Source organism: Cebidichthys violaceus, unplaced genomic scaffold (genome assembly GCF_023349555.1).
Source record: "Cebidichthys violaceus isolate CVI_PGR_0920_01 unplaced genomic scaffold, fCebVio1.0.p SCAF_123, whole genome shotgun sequence".
In the NCBI taxonomy this organism is placed as follows: Eukaryota; Metazoa; Chordata; class Actinopteri; order Perciformes; family Stichaeidae; genus Cebidichthys; species Cebidichthys violaceus.
This window is the reverse complement of record NW_027176289.1, coordinates 282,332-301,914: the sequence shown is the minus strand read 5'-3', so window position 1 is coordinate 301,914 and position 19,583 is coordinate 282,332. Positions and strand designations below refer to the sequence as shown.

The window sequence follows — 19,583 nt, the reverse complement described above, 5'->3', positions numbered from 1 at the left end:
GTGGGAAGAGACACTGGTGTCAGTCTGGGACATATATTTCCAAGTATTCAATATAATTAAGACATTAATTGAGCTTGTGTGGTTGTAAAGGAAAACTAAACATGTGGCAAGACACATCCAAATCCACCAATATGACACAAAGCATACTTAACTTAAACTTAAAGCTACTACGAGGAACGTTTGGCGCCCCCGGTGGACACAAGCTGCAGTGTTTTCCAGGATGTTGATCAGCACGTGCATTTGTTTTTGGGAAGGTGAAATAAAGAAGAGACTTCTTTTCAATACTATGTTTCTTTTTCATTTTAAAACAGCTGTTTGCAGGATGCATAACGACGAGGTAATGTTTCCATTTGTGGCTGTGAAAGATTCATAATTTAAGATGTTGGAATACGGTTAACTCTGTTCATTAGCACCATTCATACACCTGCTAACGGTGGCTCCGTAATAGAACGTTTTGTCCTGACAGCCCGTTTATCGCGAACAGAAGTACAATCCGACAATAAGAAGGCATTAATAAGAACTATACAGAAACAGACGATCTTCTTGCTCTTGTTTACATATGTAGGTCATATAGAGCCATCCCTATTATATTGAGTCTGTTTCATAAGCGGGTAAAAGTTCCCCATAGTAACTTTAAGTACAACAGGCTGCTTGAGTAAATGTACTTAGTTACTTCCCACAACTGCTCCAGATGTAAAGTTTGGTTCAGTTATTGTCCCATATCTGTCAATATAGATCCCACTCCCACCTAATTCCGCACTTACCTGCCTGACTGCACCTGTTTCAGTTACCCAACGCTATCCTCAGTGCATTGACTTTGGCAGCTGACAGCGGCCTATATATATCCATGAGCTGTCCCTTGGTTATAACATGCCCTGAAGAATGTGAGTGGGAAAAGGGCTCGTCAACCGCCGAGAGTACATTTCGATGGGTGGTTTGAGGATAATTCACTGTCATGCAAAAGATGGTTGCGCAACAGAAGACAGTTGTGGCCCATTTGCTACAACAGAAAGGAGCAGATTGGGTGACGGGATAGGGCCCCCGGGGTCCTAGCTGGGTTAGCTTAGCTTCAGTCTCAGCTCGCCTTCCCTTTCCGCACCGCTTTCAGTGGCGTGCGGTCCGCTCCCAGCTAGTTAATCCAAAGCCCACGCTTCCTTCTCCTGTTCTGATGAGTGTGTCCTTTAATATGCCTCCATTAATAACGACAAAAAAAGACAACAATTTAAGAGAAAAATGTAGCAAAATTCATGGTCGCCACACCGTGTAACCACATAATATATAAGTAGTATATTACTGGGTTGAATCCAAAGTGGCAGAAACGGACACACTGAGTACTTTTAATACTACTATGTACCGTGATAATACTTGTACTGCGAAACATGTTTGAAGAGGACAAGAGCAAGTAATTGTCTTAAAGAAGTATTTATGTTAAAAAAAAAAATGTGTAATACAATTCAGAAATTCAAAAGAACATGTTTTTGCATTAAACAAATAAAATAATGGTTTTACACTCTATTAGCCTTTGTTTTTGTTTGTTCGTTCAGTTAATATAATGTATTTGTACACCTCACCAGTACATGTCGCCTACTCTACCAGTGGTGTTAAGGAATCACAGTACATTGAGTACTATCATTAAGTAGGCTACAATTTGAGGTACTTTTACTTGCAACTCTATTCTACTTTATACTTCAAAATATACGACAGCTGGAGTCACTAGTTACCTTAAAGGTTTAGATTATACAAACAAAACAACACGATGAACTCATAAAAAGTGATTCTGTGCTTTAGATTCATCTATTCAACAGTATGAAGTATCTGAAATGTGCTCCACCTCCTCCAGCTGCAACATGTGTCAACAGAGGCTGCACTCTCTGGTGTTTTTTGGGTGTAAGCTGTTCCACAGTTTAGGAGCACACGTGAAAAAAGCTGCATCTCCAATTTTCCGTTTATAACATTTGATTCCTGTAAACATGGCAGAAAATGTGAATGGCTGTTGACAGTATTTTCAGATGTAAGGAGTGATAGAAAGAGACATCCAAAGGTCCCTCCTTAAAACCCAAATGTCAACATACCTGAATTCATCCAAATATCCAGATTTCTGTTCTGGAAATATATGCAAATTATCCATTATTTTAAACCAGACTGCTTTATTTGATTTTCTATTAAAGCAAAAACAATTGTCTTAATGTTAGTCTGCTAATGAACTGATGAAGTCATGACGGCGTGTTTTTGTTACACATGATTTTCTCCCTCTTCCACTGTACTGCACTGGAAGGGAATACACTTTTTTTATTTTTTACTCTGCAACATTTAACATTTATAACACAGATTCGCACTCCACGTGCTCCTTTGCTCGTGTACCGCTGCAGCTTGTTACTGACAAAAACAAAACACACACACACACACACACACACACACACACACACACACACACACACACACACACACACACACACACACACACACACACACACACACACAAAGGTGCCCTGGTAGTCCACGGACAGCGTGACTGTACTCTGCTGCTCCGGTTCAGCGTTGTTCACGTTGTGCTCTGCAACGTGACCTGCCGTGTTACCATTCCTCTCTCTCTCTCTCTCTGCACAATCCACGAGGCGCGTTGGCTCCGCCCCCCCTCCGGTGTCCTGAAAGTGTGTCACTGGGTTAAAGTGGCTCGAGACGCAAAGGGCGGATGGCGAGGGGGCGTGTCCGACAAATAGGTCACATGGGCGAGCCCACGATTGAGAACATTTAGTTCTCCTGACGAGCCGCTGCTCCTCACACAACAAGAGGGGAGCTCCATCGATCCAGACGTGTTAGACTCCTTCTTCCCATCGAGAAACTCTGCAGATTACTTACAGAAATAGACTTCTGACATGAGCGTCATCTTTAAAGTACTCGCGCACAAACGTTAAGTTTAATTGTTCTTTCCGTGAGATTTGCAGACGTCGTGACAGACAGTTTGAATCATCTGTTGGGAGAGATTTTTTTTTTAATTTCCTCTATCAAGAGATGCCTGAGGAGATGGGGACAACCAAGCCCGGTAAGAGGACACTTCATCAGGATTTTAGGCAGAGAATGTAACGTTGTCATTCATTGCATGCACTGTGCAGAGTGTTAACATTTAAAGGGAATAACGGTCTTCTTTAAAAGTCCCAGTTCAGTCTTTAAATACCTCACCGTTACAGAGCGTCACGTTTGATTTTGTCTTTTTTATTTGTGGTAGAAAAATCATTCGTGGTTCCCTGAATGCATCATACTTATTTTATTTTTTTTAATGGATCCAGGGAATAAAGTATTTACTAAGAGGGCAACACACAAATGAATGGAGTCCTGCCATTTAAACTGTTTTTCAGAACTATGATCGTCAACAATGTCACAATTTTTGTATAAGTTATTGAACTGTGAAAACGCGAATGCTCCCCGGAAACCGCGTCTTGTTAACGGGGTTAGGAGTGCCCCAGTTCCGTAGGACGCGTCGGCGCTACATTTACATTTGACACAACAACCGTGTTTATCTTCCCCACGTACCCGCTCACATGGACGGCGTAGCCGAGGCCATGTGTTCCGTGTGTACACGCTCTCATAGGAACACTCCTCTGATTGGCCGAGGGGCGTGTCCTCCGCGAGCACGCGTCTCAGGTTAGAGCTCTTCTCGGATTGGCTGGAGGGGGAGCCCGTGACGCAGAACGTTGCATAAATCACGCTGTACACAGGACGCGCCACGCGAGGCTGCACCGCGAGGTACACGTGAGACAGGAGGAGGGGAGGAGGAGGAAAGACAGCAGCAGCCACTGACCTAGATTTTCTTTTTTTTTTTTTTTCTTTTTTTCTTTTCACTGCTCCTCGCGCTTCAGTTTCACAGAAATTCATGACAGGTCCACGTGTGGGTGGGCCGTAAAGAAAAAAAAAAAAGCGAACAGTCATGGTTGAGGTTAGGTAATCATCTGTTTTAATTTAGGAAGAAAATCAGGCTTTTACACAAATATTACATTACATTACAGTCATTTAGCAGACGCTTTTATCCAAAGCGACTTACATTTCAGTGTCTATCTACACACCGTGGACACAGCTACGGGAGCAATTTTTGGGGTTAAGTGTCTTGCTCAAGGACACATTGACATGAGACCGGGAATTGAACCTCTGACCCTCTGATTGAAAGACAGCCCTGCTCTCCACTTAGCCACGGTCACCTCCAAGATAAACACGTTTTATTTTGAAATGGAAACTTACCAAGCATATTTGACCTGCTTTTAAAATTTAAACTACCGACTCAAGTCACGTCACCAGTTAACTTTACATTCTTCAGGGTTTTAACGGTCTTTTGAAAACCATGGGGAAAAAAATAAACCCGAAAGGTTTTTTTTTTTTTTTTGTTTTTGTTTTTTTTGGAGAAGCCATAGGGATTTACTTCACACATAACTTTTAAGATCGAGTACATGAGGTGGAAAAAAATCTACATTGGCAAAACAATACTTAAACGTCAGTTACGTCGTTTTGACGTTACTTTGTTCTCTGCGTGGGGTGACGTCACACTCTAACCTTTTTTTTTTTTTTTTTTTTCTGCATACACAAGTCTTTCCAGAGAATGTATGGACATTTGACTCAAAGGCATTGAAAAGTCTTGGAAATAATAGCTTTTTTTTTTAATATGTATGAACACTGATTCTAGTGCCTTGCCGAAGGGCACTTTCCCTAAAAGCTAATCCATTTATTACTTGGTGCATCAGTGACACTATTATTATAATTATTTTTTTTAACAAAACAAACCGGAGCTGTAATCTGGCCTAACCTGTCATTACATAACCCACCAGTGGTTGTTTTTCCTCTTTTTATTTTTTTAAGCCATTCTTTTCTTCCCACGACGGCTCTCGTTGCTCCAGTGCTTCAGTGACCCTTGTCTGGAGCACACTCCCATGGCATGGAGACACGCGTTTTGTTATGTAACGGTGTTATCCAACCAGCCAGCCCTGTGGCTGATAAGAGCAGGTCAATCTGAGCAGCGAACAAACCAGGAAACGCACACATTCTGGACCGCTCCGCTCGTCTAGGCGTGTCAAGTTGGCACATTTGTGTACTTGATGTACTGCCAAGTGTAATTTGGCACACAAAACAATAAAAAAAGATCTAACGACTGCGGTTTAACCGGTGTTATCGTCTCTTGTGTCACAGTGACTGTGGCATGCTTGGCATTTAGAAAAGTGGAATTGCATTGAATATCTGGATGTCGATATGGGTGTGTGTGTGTGTTTGTCTTACAAAGCTTAAGAACATAGATTTTGAATGCTGTGTTTGTAATTGCCTTGAAATAAAAAAAAAAAGGGAGGTAATTACCGCGCTATAACAGTGTCACCGTCTCTCTCTCTCCACAGGAGGAGTCATCGCCTACATTTCCTCCGGCTCCGCCTCCAGCCCGGAGTCCTTCGTGATGAGCACCCCCGGCAGAGGCTTCCTGACCGCGTCGCAGTCGGTGTCCCGCCAGTCGCTGCCCAGCAGGGCCGTGGGCATGGTGGTGGACATCTCCCCGCCGGCCAAGCAGCGAGGCCACGGCGCGGAGAAGGCCGGGCGCTCCTCCACATCAGCCAAGAGCAGCATTACCAGTAAGCACAGCATCAAAAGTCGTATTATTAAGACGATTGAGAAATATGTTGCGTATCTGATCTGGTTACCCATAATTCATTGCTTATGTCTTATTTTTTTTTTTTTTCTCTCGCAGAAATTAACGGCATGGTGCTGTTGTGCAAGGTGTGTGGCGACGTGGCCTCTGGCTTCCACTATGGCGTCCACGCCTGCGAGGGCTGCAAGGTGAGACGAGTTCCCCAGAGGAAGAAGCTTGATTCACATCCTGTTTGCTGACTTGGAACGACTTGTGCTCACCTCTTGTGTTTTTTTTTTTTTTTGTTCTTCTTCAGGGCTTCTTCAGGAGAAGCATCCAGCAGAACATCCAGTACAAGAAGTGTCTTAAGATGGAGAACTGCACCATCATGAGGATCAACAGGAACCGCTGCCAGCAGTGTCGCTTCAAGAAGTGTCTGTCCGTCGGCATGTCCAGAGATGGTGAGCGGTCGAGTTGAATCATTAACTCCAAAAGCTCGTTAAACGTTGTTTTAATCTCGACACAATCTAACGGCACTCCTTTTTTTTTACTCCCAGCTGTCCGATTTGGCCGCATCCCAAAGAGGGAAAAGCAGAGGATGCTGCTGGAGATGCAGAACGCCATGAACAACATGATGAGCAACAACAGCCAGCTGCACAGCATGCTGCACGGCCACCAGAGCCCGTCGCTGCCCATGGAGGCCATGACCAGCGACGCCAGCTCCTCGCTATCCTCCTCCTCCTCCTCCTCCTCTTCGTCCTCCTCCGCTTCCGACTCCCCGTCGTGCTCCAACCCTTCCTCCCCGAGGTGCCCGCAGGACTCTGAGTCCGTGGTTTCAATGGACATAAACTCCAGCTCGGCCTCCTCCTGCGGGTCGGACAGCGGCGAGGACGAGGCCGCGACGGCGAGCAGGCAGCACCGCGACGCCTTCGCGTACAGCCAACAGGTCCAGGCCTCGCCCTCGTCCGGGACGAGCTGCTGGAACAACAACAACAACAACGTGGCCGTCGGGGGTTACCAGCACGGCGCTTACAGTAACGGCCAGCACGTCGCCAACGCCGCTTACAGGGAGGAGAGGGGAGTTCACCAGCAGCAGCAGCAGCAGCAGCAGCAGCAGCAGCTCAACGGCACCCCAAGCTGTAAACCATCAGAAGACGGCCAAAGACAGCATGGCGTGAACACACAAACTGCCTCAAGTGGTTATAATGGACCAACCAGCTGCGTGAACAGCAGAGCACACTTGGTGAGTGGTTTGTCTTTCTCATTCTTGAAATTTCTATCAATATTCTTGCATCTAAAACAAAAGTTAGGCGCCTCACCCCCCCCCCCCCCCTCGTCCCTGTCTGACCGACTTGACTTTTCTCCAGGTCTGTCCCATGAACTCATCACCTTACGTGGACCCCCGCAAGCCGAGCCAGGAGGTCTGGGAGGAGTTCTCCATGAGCTTCACCCCGGCCGTGCGGGACGTGGTCGACTTCGCCAAGAGGATCCCAGGCTTCCGTGACCTCCCCGAGCACGACCAGGTCGGCCTGCTGAAGGCCGGAACCTTTGAGGTAATAAACGCTCCGTGTTGTTCTGCGCTCGCTTTTTGAAGTCAAACGCGGGCGGGCTCCTCGAATACCCGGAATGTAGGAGCCACCGTGGCTTTTTAAACAGATAATATTTACTCTGATAACAGTTGGAATGGAAATGAAAGAGTCTTCACAAACTCTCTTTTGGTGCATTAAAAGACATTTCTACTTATAAGAGATGAGACTTGTCTTTACCTGCACAACTCAAACCAACCTCCTCCGCTCTCTTCCCAGGTGCTGATGGTCCGATTCGCCTCTCTGTTCAACGTGGTCGAGCGCACGGTGACCTTCTTGAGCGGCAAACGCTACAGCCTCGACACGCTGCGGTCGCTGGGCGCCGGCGAGCTGCTCAACTCCATGTGCGAGTTCAGCGAGAAGCTGGCGGCGCTGCGGCTCGACTCGGACGAAATGAGCCTCTTCACGGCCGTGGTGCTCGTCTCAGCCGGTAAGAAAACTTGTTTGTTTACATTGGTTTTGATAGAAATCTCTCTCTCTCTCTCTCTCTCTCTCTGTCTCTCTGTCTCTCTCTCTCTCTCTCTCTCTCTCTCTCTCTCTAAAACGTTAATGGTTAATGAAAGGGCTTTCTGGCCTCCAACATTAACCCGTTCTCCCTCCGTTTCTCTTCTGGCACAGATCGCTCGGGGATCCAGGACCTGGGCTCAGTCGAGGCCCTGCAGGACAAACTGATCCGGGGTTTGAGAAACCTGGTGATGCAGAACCACGGCGAGGACTCGGCCACCACCTTCACCAAGCTGCTGCTCAAGCTTCCCGAGCTGCGTTCACTCAACAACATGCACTCGGAGGAGCTGCTCTCCTTCACGGTGCACCCGTGAAGAAAAAACAAAAACAACAAAAAAGCTTCCTGTCCACCTTATCCACACACCTCCACCAGGACCTGCCTCTTACTGCGCCCTCGCCCTCCACCCGACCAACCCAGTCGCGTGTTTGTTCCTAGAATGTATTCAAAAGTTATTTTTTATTCTATTTTTGTTGAGTAGACCCGAAGAGAGAAGAATATAAAGACGTACTGTATTTATAGAAGAGCGTGCGCAAACAAAAGTGTCAGCGCTTTTTATATTTTCCAGAGGAAACGAAGAACACACGACTGGCTTCATGAAAACGATCGCTCGACCCAAAAGCCGTTTAATTCCAAAGTGTGTGTACTCTGACGAGCGGGCGAATGTGAGAGACGGGATGTGTACCAGACACACCGCATGTTGGTTTGGTCCAATAATTCTTGACTGATGTCGGCGAGATAATCGGAGAAATGTATCGACGAATGTGTGACGACCGCTGCTAATGCATGGCTGTACTTAATGCAAACAGTTTTGACTTGGGTCTTCTCCCTCTCGTCTCAGAAAGCATCAGTTCACAGTTTCACTGTAAATAGTGTCGAATGTTTTATTTTTATTTAATTTTTTTTCCTTTTTTTTTTTTTTTACAACTGCCTGTACACTGTCTGGTGATTTTTCTGGGGGAGTCGGTGATGCCATTTTTTTTTTTTAATTTTTTTTTAAAGCAACACTACATTTGCACATGTTCTGGAGCAGAAAAACCAAGTAACATGTAAACGCTACATGTGAACATTGTCACATGTGTTTCTGCTGTTTTTCCCATTTTTGTGTACATATATATTTTTTTTTTTATTGAGCTTTGTGTGCTTTCAGCATAGCACTGAATTTTAATGTTTGTCATCCATTTTGTTGAAATATGTTTCTTCAACTGGCAACACTGCCATATGTAAATAACTATATAAATTTATATATATATAAATATCTGATGAACATAGAATATAAATGATATAGTATGAATAAATACAAGTGAAAAATACTCTTTGTACTTTGTGTGTTTACTCTAAGTATTGTTGAATGAATGAAGCTGACTTCAGAGTGGCAGTTGTTCTCCACTAGGTGGAGCTGTTCAACAGCAGCATCTTGATTTCAACTCACTTTCCACTTGATAACCTGACGTTACAAGTTTGTCTTTGCAAATTGTTGCGTAATATGAATGAGCTTAGCCTCCAACGATCCACCTGCAGATCAACTTTCCAATTTACTGGCATATGTTTCAAATCAGCTAAGCTAACAATCTATTTTAAAGAAGACCTGAAACTTTTATTCTCTCACTTTTCCCATCATCACCACATTGCCCCATAACACCCATGCCATCACCATTGTTCTACCACATGTACACAAGTTGGAAATGTGCAATTTTCTTTGAGTTTCAAATTTCCTCAGGGTGTAAAAAATATATATTATTAACGCAGTTTTTCCACCTTTTTTTTTTTTTTTTTTTTCAATAACCAACTTTTTTTTTTTCCAAAGAAACTTTACAATAAAAAGAAACATACGAGGAAGGAACCTCTCATTTTACTACACAAGACAGTTAGGATCTGAAACTGCCCTTTAGTCGAGGTTGAGTTGAGCCCAGATGACCCCAAAAAACAGAACCGGGTGGCATTTTAGGCTTGATTACAATCAGATTGATGCAGAGCAGGTGCACAGACTTGCAGCCAAAATGAAAGACCCTAAACTTATAAATCACCTTAAAAAAATGGGTTCAGAATACACTCACACAGACAGGTAATACAGTAGATGCACACAAGCATCATGCCGTATTTTGTATGTTAAGACAAAGAGCCAAATCTCAAAATCAGTGACCAGAGAGGTATAAAACTAATCTTTAAACATCTGAGGAAGCCTGACCGCTCAGATTTTATACTAAAAGCACAATTTTATATCTGTATCTGAAAGACAACTTAGAGATTTATTTTCCACAAAAGGACAATGTTTTAACAAGAGATTGTCTTTGTATTCAAAACCCTCCGAATGTACATTTTCAACAAATATAAAATGAGTTTAGAGTCCAATGATCCATGAGCAGCCTGCGGCACGACTTTCTACCTCGGCTGCATTTCATCAAGCACAAAGTGAAAACACCTGCAGAGGTGCGTCACACGTCTGGAGCTGCTTCCTCCACTTCATCCCACGCAAACTATGAGCAGGTAAATATTGACCTGTGCACACAAAGTCCTTCACTCAAACTCATTGTTTTTTTTAGGTCAGCGTAGATTTCTTCTCTACGGACGTTTTAACGCGACGTTCGTCTCTGTATTCAAATCTCTTTAAATGTATCATTCAAATCCACGAGGTCACACAATACCATCAACATCCATTCTGAGCTGATGACGAAGAACTAAAGTCTGATGTTTTATGTCATCGACCTTGTAGAAATTAAAGTGAGAGCGTGGAGAGCAGGTATCATTTAACAAAACAATGTGCGGCACATTTTTTATTACATGTTATCAAATCAGTGGCATAAAAGGACTCAAAATATCAAACATTTAGCAGGCTACCTTCAAATGTTTAAATGACAGGAAACAAAAGAATGAATCCATCTGTTTGGTGTGACTTTTTTTTTGTAACCGATCATTTGATTGTTCCCTTTTAAGTATGTTTTATTTGAAGGGTTTAAGGTGCTCTGTCTCACCAAAACTCAGTCTAAGTATCCTCCACATTGTCCCATACATCACTACTGCACTACTCCAATTCTTTCTGATTTGTCTGATTGGTTCAGGTAAATTTCTCTTAAACCCGATCACCAAAAAGACATGTTGCAAACTTATTATTTGCATTCATTGTTTTTCCAGATGATTCATTCAAATCTAACTGACCACATGATGTTGACATCTACTCGGGTCTCACGATGATGTAAATGTGGTAATAGAAGAGAAAAGACAAGAATCTCCAGGTGTGTGTCATGAATGTAGCTGCAGCTTGTAGTTTGACATTTCACGCTTCTTTGCTTTCTTTCCGAGAAGATGAGAAGAGTTATGCCACACGTTAAATATTAAAGCTACAGATGGCAGCAAGTTAGCTTAGCTTAGCATAAAGAATGTAAATACCAGTATTTATTCTAAGCTAAGCGGCTGGTTGCTGTTGCTTATATTTAAGATAGACCTTCAAACATGAGTTAAAAAATAATACACCCACCAGCACTATAGCTTACGAATCAACACATTATCATAATTGTTAAGCCAGGCTATCTGTGTCCTCCTGCTTACAGTCTTTATGCTAAGCTAAGCTAGCCGGCTGTTGGCTGTTGCATCATATAAAACATAGACATTTCCAATGTTAAAAAATACAACAACCAGCACTTAGAAAGCTTCGACTTAATCAATGAATACTCTTGTTCGTTTAGCCAGGCTAGCTGTCTCCTCACGCTTACAGTCTTTATGCTAAGCTAAGCATAGCCTACAGACCAGAATGGTATCAATCACCTCATCTTACTAAGCAAATGAGTATATTTCTCAAAAATATTGAAGCTTTCTTTTAAACACAAGGGGATACATATACTTTGAAGTTCCTTCTATGAGTTTAATAGGCTCTTAAAATGATAAAATATTAATAATAATAATGATGTTGCATTTAAAATATCAAAGGCTGGTGGAAAAACATTGACTTTCTAGTAACTTATTAACTTATCTAGTAATTTAAAAAAAAATGTTATTTCAGGATATTTGTGATTTAATATTCACTGTTTTTTTTTTGGTCAGACATTAAGGTTTTGAGCATTTCCAAATCATGTCTTTATAAAAAGATCAAACAAAGCTAAATTATCTCTGCTGTTATGATCTGCAAGTAATAACTTTTGTTCCGGCCGTGACAGTGGAAAAGGTTGATTTTTTATTTTTTTTATTTTTTTTTTTGTCAGTGAGGGTGGGTCACAGTTTTCTCATCCAATCCGTGTCGTTCAAAGTTAATCGTTCGTCTGTAGATCAAACTGTGCTGATTTGCATTAACATAGAAAAGGAGCCTCAAACACAACGGTAGTGGTCAAACACTGAAGAGGACAAACAGATGCTCACGCAAGCTCAATCAACTGAAGACATTTGAAATTTGGTAAGTGTGAATCTTAGTAAATATGTAGCTTCATATATTGGTTTTGTAACTATCTGACACTGCTTAGTGCAAAAGGAGAAAAGACTTTTATGCAGCTTGTCATAAATGTATCACCATAGAATACAAAACTGACTTGAGAGTTTCTTATTCTTTACTTCTCTCTACTGAGAGCAACATACATATTTGAATTGATTGAATGAACGTGAAGGATAAAATGGAAAATGAGGGTGAAAAAAGACTTTGATCAAAAAAGTAAATAATTGTCTCCATAATTGTTTACAGCTACACAGGGTTCAACATGTTTTGCCTAAAACAAAAAAATCAAAAGGTAAACACAAAGAGAAGTCAGGTCTGAAAACAGCTGAGTCTTTAATTAAAAGTAAAAGTACAATACTAATTTTGCCTTGAGGTTAAGTGTATATTCAGGTATTGTGCACCATATGAGCTCAAAGCAGCTTCACCATGTTTGGGTTACATTCTGGAAACGAATAGGAGGCCGATGTTTGTAACATTTTTACTTCAAAGTGACAAAAGACAAAATCAATGAAATCTCAAAGAGCCAAACGTGTATTCATACCTGTCAAAATATCAGTTTAGGTCATTAGGTTCATTTGTTGGTAATATTAGTGTCAAGCAGTGGTGGAAAGTACATTTACTCAAGTGCTGTACTAATGTACAATTCTAAGGTACCTGCACTTGAGTACTTCCATTTTATGCTACGTTATACTTCTACTCAACTACTCCACATTTTGGAAGCCAATATTATACTTTTTTTAGTGCACTATTTTTATTTGATAGTTAAGTTTGCAGATTTAGATCAACAATACAAAATACAATCAACACATAAATTATGGTGTAATATAAAGGTAAGGCTTTATTGATTCATTGTAAAAATGAAAAAATAAAGCTTTGACAGTTGCAACATTCATGTGATGAACACATTAATAGATCAATAATCTTTATAATCTTTATTCTGAAATTAGCACAAAGCGTACATTTACTTTTGGTACTTTAACTATATTTTGATGCAAATACTTATGTACTTTATGTTCATTCATGTTCTTTCGTCTAGAGTTAATCAAAGTCAGCATGGACAAGGCCGTGTTGGCGACACTCTTTCTCACAGGTGAGATGGGATTTTTGTGATGATTGATAGATTAGATCTTATTGGACCATCACATTTCCAATTGTGAAGTGTATCACTGCTCAATTTTTGGTAATTACAATTTGGTATAAAAAAAGTACAGCTGTCAAAACAAATACACTTCCCTGCTCAGGTTTCTGCGTCCTCTCCTCTTCTTTTCCATACGTCTACTACTTCATCGAAGAGGAGATGATTTGGGAGGATGCCCAAAGGTACTGCAACTCAGAGTACATTACAATGGCCCAAATAAAGAACATGGAAGACGCCAACGCCGTTTGCAACACTCCAACGGGGGGATACACAGGCAAAGCCTGGATAGGACTGTTTGTGTATGGCTTACAATGGACCTGGCTTGACGGAAGACAAGTCACGGCTCCAAATTGGAAATTTAGTCCTCCGAATAAAAACGCTGCGATGTGCGCGGCCATGTGCAGTGATGGGGCGTGGACAGATGCCAGCTGCTCCGATAAGAAACCATTTGTTTGTCATGATGGTGGGTGGTTGGTACAGTCTTGACATTTTGGATTAGATTAGAGTAGCACAAAATGGAAATACTCATGTACAGTACCTCAAAATTGTCCTGAGTTACTGTATTTGAGTAAATGCATTTACTACTATATTATATGTATTATATGATATGATAACATGAATGAAAGTTTATCTAGGAGAACGCACATTTGACGATGCAATCCACTGATGATTTTACTCGAGAAGCACAGTGGTGTTATGGAGTGAGATGTCTTCCCTCATTAATGATCCTTGACAATGGTGGCCTGTCATCAAGTGGCTCATGTAATCAATGTTAGTTAGCAACAACTGATACTTTACTTCGGATGCCCACGCTGGCCACACCTTTTTACTGTACTACGGCTAATACCTAATAGCTGTGATATGAATCCATTTGCTCACGGTACCTTTTTAAAACCTTTGTTCAACTATTTCTTCTACTTACTCATTTTCTTTATCTCAACAGGTGAGCAGTACTATCTTAATCAGAGTCCAAGTACTTGGATTGAGGCCAAAGCCAGCTGCAAAGCTAACGGAAGCGATCTGGTCTCCATGAAAGATTCAGTGATGAACTCTCAAATCTTGGGGTCATTTAGTAGTCAAGTGTGGCCAGCGTGGATTGGCATTTACAAACGTAAACTCTGGGGTTGGTACGGAGAACCTGGAGAAAACAAAGGATTCATGAACTGGCAAAATGGACAACCCGGCGAGCTGAACGTGTTAGACAACTGTGCCACCGTAATGTTGACAAACGGAAGCTGGACTGACAAGCCTTGCAACTCGACTTATCCTTTCTTCTGCACTGGAGGTGTGAATCACGCGAACATTTCCCCTTTTTAAGCTTACCGTTAGATGAGATGTTAGACACAGCATGGAAGACGCATTGATCTGATTGAATGTTGCTTTCAGCCAAAGTAGAAACTGAAGCTGTAATTTTGTTGCCTGTTGCTGTTGTTTCCTGCAGGGTTGCACCATTTTGGGAATATTCAAGGTGGAAACTTTCCATGAGAATTAACAGGGGAAAAAATGGAAATATAGAGTTTATTTCTTTAGACTGTATTGATCATGTTGTACGCCGATAGAAACTAACATTTTATTATCTTAAGCTGACATAATTATAAACCCTCCTAATAGAAATCAACAATTTAGTTGAGTTGAACTTAACTCATTTAATGTTGTATTGAACTTTCCCTCCAAAACGGTAGTTCACACCAAAAGATAATGTCGATTTTTTTATTTCAATTGTGCACATCTTCCATAATTCCCCATCTTGACTTTCTTGGAAAATGTCTTGGAACCCTTTGCAACCCACCACAGAAACAGTCTAAAATGTTATATTGAGTTTGAAAAAAACTAAAGGCTCAAACACACACATGTAGGCTAACGCAGATGAGCTAAGCAAGATCGATTTCACACGTTCAGGAATGCGTCTCCTGAAAAATCTTAATGCAACACAAGTGCAAGCTGCATTCTGAGTGTTGCAGCTAGAGGGCGCCATAGCATGAAACGACAGGAGAAAGCTGACTCCTGTCTGGGTTCACTTCTGCTCAAAACTACCACAGCTGTGCAGTTTGACAAAGTGCTAGCTGAACATGCATCGGTATATGTGTCATGTTTGTTTACTGCAGTGGTCATGGAAACATTGATCAATCATGATTAGCTCTGAATCGCCTCCTTGAGGACTGACACCGGTTAGCTCCACTGGTGCTGATAGAAAACACAGATCTCGTGTGTGTGTGTGTGTGTGTGTGTGTGTGTGTGTGTGTGTGTGTGTGTGTGTGTGTGTGTGTGTGTGTGTGTGTGTGTGTGTGTGTTTTAAACTTCCTCCTGGTATTTGTGACCCTGTGCAGTTTACAAAGCACGGGAAACAGTGGTGAGGATAAGGATCCATTCCAGCAAGAACATGGAAGATCCAGCCCTCAGTGCCGACCTGCTAAAGCAGGTATTGTGTGTGTGTGTGTGTGTGTGTGTGTGTGTGTGTGTGTGTGTGTTTCCACTTTTAAATATATATCTTTGTAAGGACCATTAGGAGTTTTCAGACCTGAGGGGACATTTTTGCAAAGTGAGGACATTTTGACCGGTCCTCGCTTGTTCAAAGGCCTGTTTGACAGTTCAGACTTGGTTTTAAGGGTGTGTGTGTGTGTGTGTGTGTGTGTGTGTGTGTGTGTGTGTGCGCGCACGAAACAAAATACTTAAAGTGTCATTTCTTTTCTTCTTTAGTTAAGTGCAGCACTTGCTCAGCAGGGTTTGACTGACTTCCAACTGACCTGGAGGAAACTTCCAGAGAAGATACAAGTTGAGCAATGAAAGCAGTACAAGGTGCGCGTGCACACACACACACACACACACACACACACACACACACACACACACACACACACACACACACACACACACACACACACACACACTGAATCTTCTCCAAATACCAAAAAATGCTTCTATCTTTCTGTTTAGATGCTTGATGATGCTGTGAGAACAACTCCCAGAGAGATGCACCACAGCATCGTTCATACAAAGAAGTTACTCTCCAGTTACTCTGGAAACAAAGAATACATGAATGTTTGTGCTCTTTTATGTTAAAGACTGGAATCATTGCAGCAGTTTTACTTTCTCTGTTTTAGCTTTCACACTGAATAAATCAAAGTGTTGCATCTGCAGTGTAAATATGCAGCTTTTCTGATTTCTGATTCAGCGTGTTTTACACATTATGTATAACTTAGACTTAGTGTATAGAGTGTGACCAATATATAAACTAATAACAATGATGTATTGTTTTCCAATCAATGTCTCCCATAATACTGAACGTTGTTGTCATTGATCTAGTTTTCATTATCTTGCATTGCTGTTCTTGTACATCATGTTTTATTTGTAAAGGGATTTATAAAGAACTACAATCATTAAATACATATATTAAAAATAGATTAATGAGAGGATAATTCTGGTATATTCATTTCCTATTAAGTGTTTGTGTGCTGACTGAAACTCCAAAATAAAAGTATTTAACAACTTCCTGCACCACAATCTAATCTAATATTGATACTCGTTAATAGGAGATGTTGGAAAAGTATAAACGTTTCTAAAACGCTACATTTCTACGTAAATATTTATGTAAAAACCTGTGGAGCTAACATTAGCACACATTAACTATGTGCTATTCTACACCAGCTACTGAATGTAAGAACATGCTTCTTCTGTCTCGATCTCCAGGTGATGTGGTAGTTTACGTTTACACTGAGATCTGTCAGCTTTAGCTTCTATCTTTATCTTTTTAACTTGTTTTAGCAGCTGAATCAGTTTGAAATCCTGGATATATCCATCAAACGTATATTGTAGACCTCTCTGTATGCCTCGCTTCTGTTTTTTATTAACATCTAAGGGATTTGAAGACTTAAAGATTTGTAGATACCTTTAGAAGTTAACAATAAATTATATTCAATTCAATTCAATAGAAGTGCATTAAATATATATGAAATAAAAGCTTAGCCACACACCTAAGTGTTTTAAAATGACTAACTGCTAATTGTTTGAACTGAAGATGTAAAATAAGAAGGAAAAGAGCTAAAACTACGACTGTCCAGTTTACACACACACACACACACACACACACACACACACACACACACACACACACACACACACACACACACACACACACACACACACACACACACACACACCATTACATGACCTTTGATATCACACAGCCTTAACTCAACAAGGAGCTTAAAACAAAGGCAAATGCAGCAGCAGCAGAGACGCTACAGATCCATTTACATTTACTTTTACTGGTTTGAATAAGAAATCACTTCCACAAATTTGTTTACTCATCTCCTTTCTTTTGCTGTCTGTAATCCACCGCAAATAATGTTTTGACACACAAATTGATTAGATTCAAATCTCCTGACCTTGTGTAGTCTCGGGGTTAACCACAACAATCAGCATTGTGAGAGATGCAGGACTTTCCAAAAGTTAGTGCATACCGTCAGTGTAGAAAAACATTTAAGTTGTCATTTCTAACTAAGTTGAGGATGCCCATCCATTTGGGGATAATTTTGAGATTGCCAGAACTCAAGGACATGTATTTAGGTCAAGGCAAAATTCTGTTCAAAACCTTTTGGACATTCTTTTGCTAACATTAGCTTGGACTCTAGATTGGACCTCGTGAATGTTCCATTTTGCCACAGAAGGTACAATAATACTTTCTAGAAAAACTACAAAAATACGTCATCCCTCCAGCGCCCTATGGGCAGTCGTTGGATGCGGTCCGAATACTTTCTCAGAGACCTGCGTCAATGCTTCAATTTAAAGAAATGAGTGGTGTTGAAACAAATTTGCTATTATCGTGTTAACTTTGACAGCCCTAATATGAATGCATGTGCACATTGTTTGCACGTGTTCAATACTAAATATCACTGAGCACTGAGATTTCTGAGATCATTTCATACTTTTCTCCAGGGCTGGTTGGCCATCTCTGGCCTCACGTAGGCTCAGTCATTGGTACTTGATCATTAATATAATTTATTATAAGCCATTCTGGGTAAACTCCCTTCATACATTTGCAATTTGATTGCATAGAAATCTGACTATAATTATAGTCTGAGAGCAAATCATATAGTCTGGATTTCTATTCAAAGTGAAACTAAGAGAATCGGTTTCTCTGTCTGATTTTGAAATTCTTGCAAGTAAAATGGTGAGTGAATCGGTTGGTACTTATCACTGTGCGTATGTTTTTTCATATTTTTACTCCTTGACTTATGCTTTTTTGCGGTAATTGTTGTCTGTAACTTTTCTCATGCTGCCAGGTCGCCCTGGTAAGAGAGATTGTTGATTACCTTGTTAAATAAAATAAGAAAATACACAGCTTCCAACACAGTGCTCCATTCATGTAGTGTATAGAACCTAAACATCATAATGTATATACATAGTCTATCATGTCTATCATGTCTATCAGACCACAAAGTCATCCTTAATGTCCATCATGGAGGACTCATTTCAACAATAATACTGTATATAAAATACATCTTTTCTTTTAAATGATGATATAAACACTTTGTTGTTGATGAAGTTATTTGTGTGTTTAATTGAGCTCCAGTTAATAGAAGAGTTAAAAAAAATTATAATTAGAGCTGCAACGACTGTAGAATAAATCACCAACATTTTAATAAAATCTAAAAGTACAGAAATATTTCATGTAAAAATTTCTGAAGATGCCGTTTTCAGACTTCCTGCATTTCTCTGTGTTATATTAAATCAAATATCTTTGGGTTTTGGATTGACAAAACATTTAAAGACCACCTTGGATATTTGTTCAAAATTTTCTGACATATAGTGATGTGTTTATATAACTCAATTATATAATTATATGTTTTTGTTCATCTAGGCTGTATTGGACCATGTCTAGATCAAAAACCACTACACTTAAACTTGTCAAATCCAGACTAGAGTAATAGGGAAGGTGTAAAGTGTAATTATAACAATTATTTCAGCGCCGTACCTCATTACTTGTTGCACCCGCCTCGGTGTTATAATTTAAAGATAAGTTGCCTTGTAGTTTTTGTTATTTTAAGTCTCTGCTATGAACAAATTCTAAAGAAAAATGGTATAACACAAAATATATTTAGTATTCTACTTTTGTTTTTATCATGATTCGTTGAAAGTAAGCTTCTCCTGAAGATATCTTCTGATCTGTTAGATATGACAGAATAATGTAGATTACAGTTCATGTTTACATACAAGACATTTGACATAGCTCAGTTTTTGTTAAGTGTCTATGATCAAGGTATGGCAGCGTTGTATGTTTAATGTATTTTGTTTATATCTCATATAGTGTGTTTGACAAGTGTAAGAGGTACAATGTATTG

General features: G+C 40.6%; 1 protein-coding gene and 1 long non-coding RNA gene across 2 annotated transcripts; both read left to right on the top strand.

Moving 5' to 3' along the window:
- Nucleotides 1–2,770: 2,770 nt before the first annotated feature.
- Nucleotides 2,771–8,997, top strand: nr1d2a (nuclear receptor subfamily 1, group D, member 2a). Its single transcript, XM_068706911.1, has 8 exons — nt 2,771–3,043; nt 5,373–5,600; nt 5,717–5,805; nt 5,913–6,057; nt 6,154–6,839; nt 6,964–7,149; nt 7,402–7,612; nt 7,801–8,997. The coding sequence occupies exons 1-8, from the start codon at nt 3,013–3,015 to the stop codon at nt 7,998–8,000; spliced, it is 1,776 nt and encodes a 591-aa protein (XP_068563012.1). The 5' UTR covers nt 2,771–3,012; the 3' UTR covers nt 8,001–8,997.
- Nucleotides 8,998–15,573: 6,576 nt separating this feature from the next.
- On the top strand, nt 15,574–16,570 carry LOC137869483 (uncharacterized). The gene is made up of 3 exons (XR_011102295.1): nt 15,574–15,661; nt 15,940–16,038; nt 16,177–16,570. It is a non-coding gene; the product is annotated as an uncharacterized lncRNA (long non-coding RNA).
- Nucleotides 16,571–19,583: the final 3,013 nt, after the last annotated feature.

Coding starts and splice junctions, on each gene's coding strand:
- nr1d2a (XM_068706911.1), top strand. CDS start 3,013: ATGCCTGAGGAGATGGGGACAACCAAGCCCG. Junction 3,044..5,372: donor GATGGGGACAACCAAGCCCG/GTAAGAGGACAC, acceptor CTCTCTCCACAG/GAGGAGTCATCGCCTACATT. Junction 6,058..6,153: donor CGTCGGCATGTCCAGAGATG/GTGAGCGGTCGA, acceptor TTTTACTCCCAG/CTGTCCGATTTGGCCGCATC.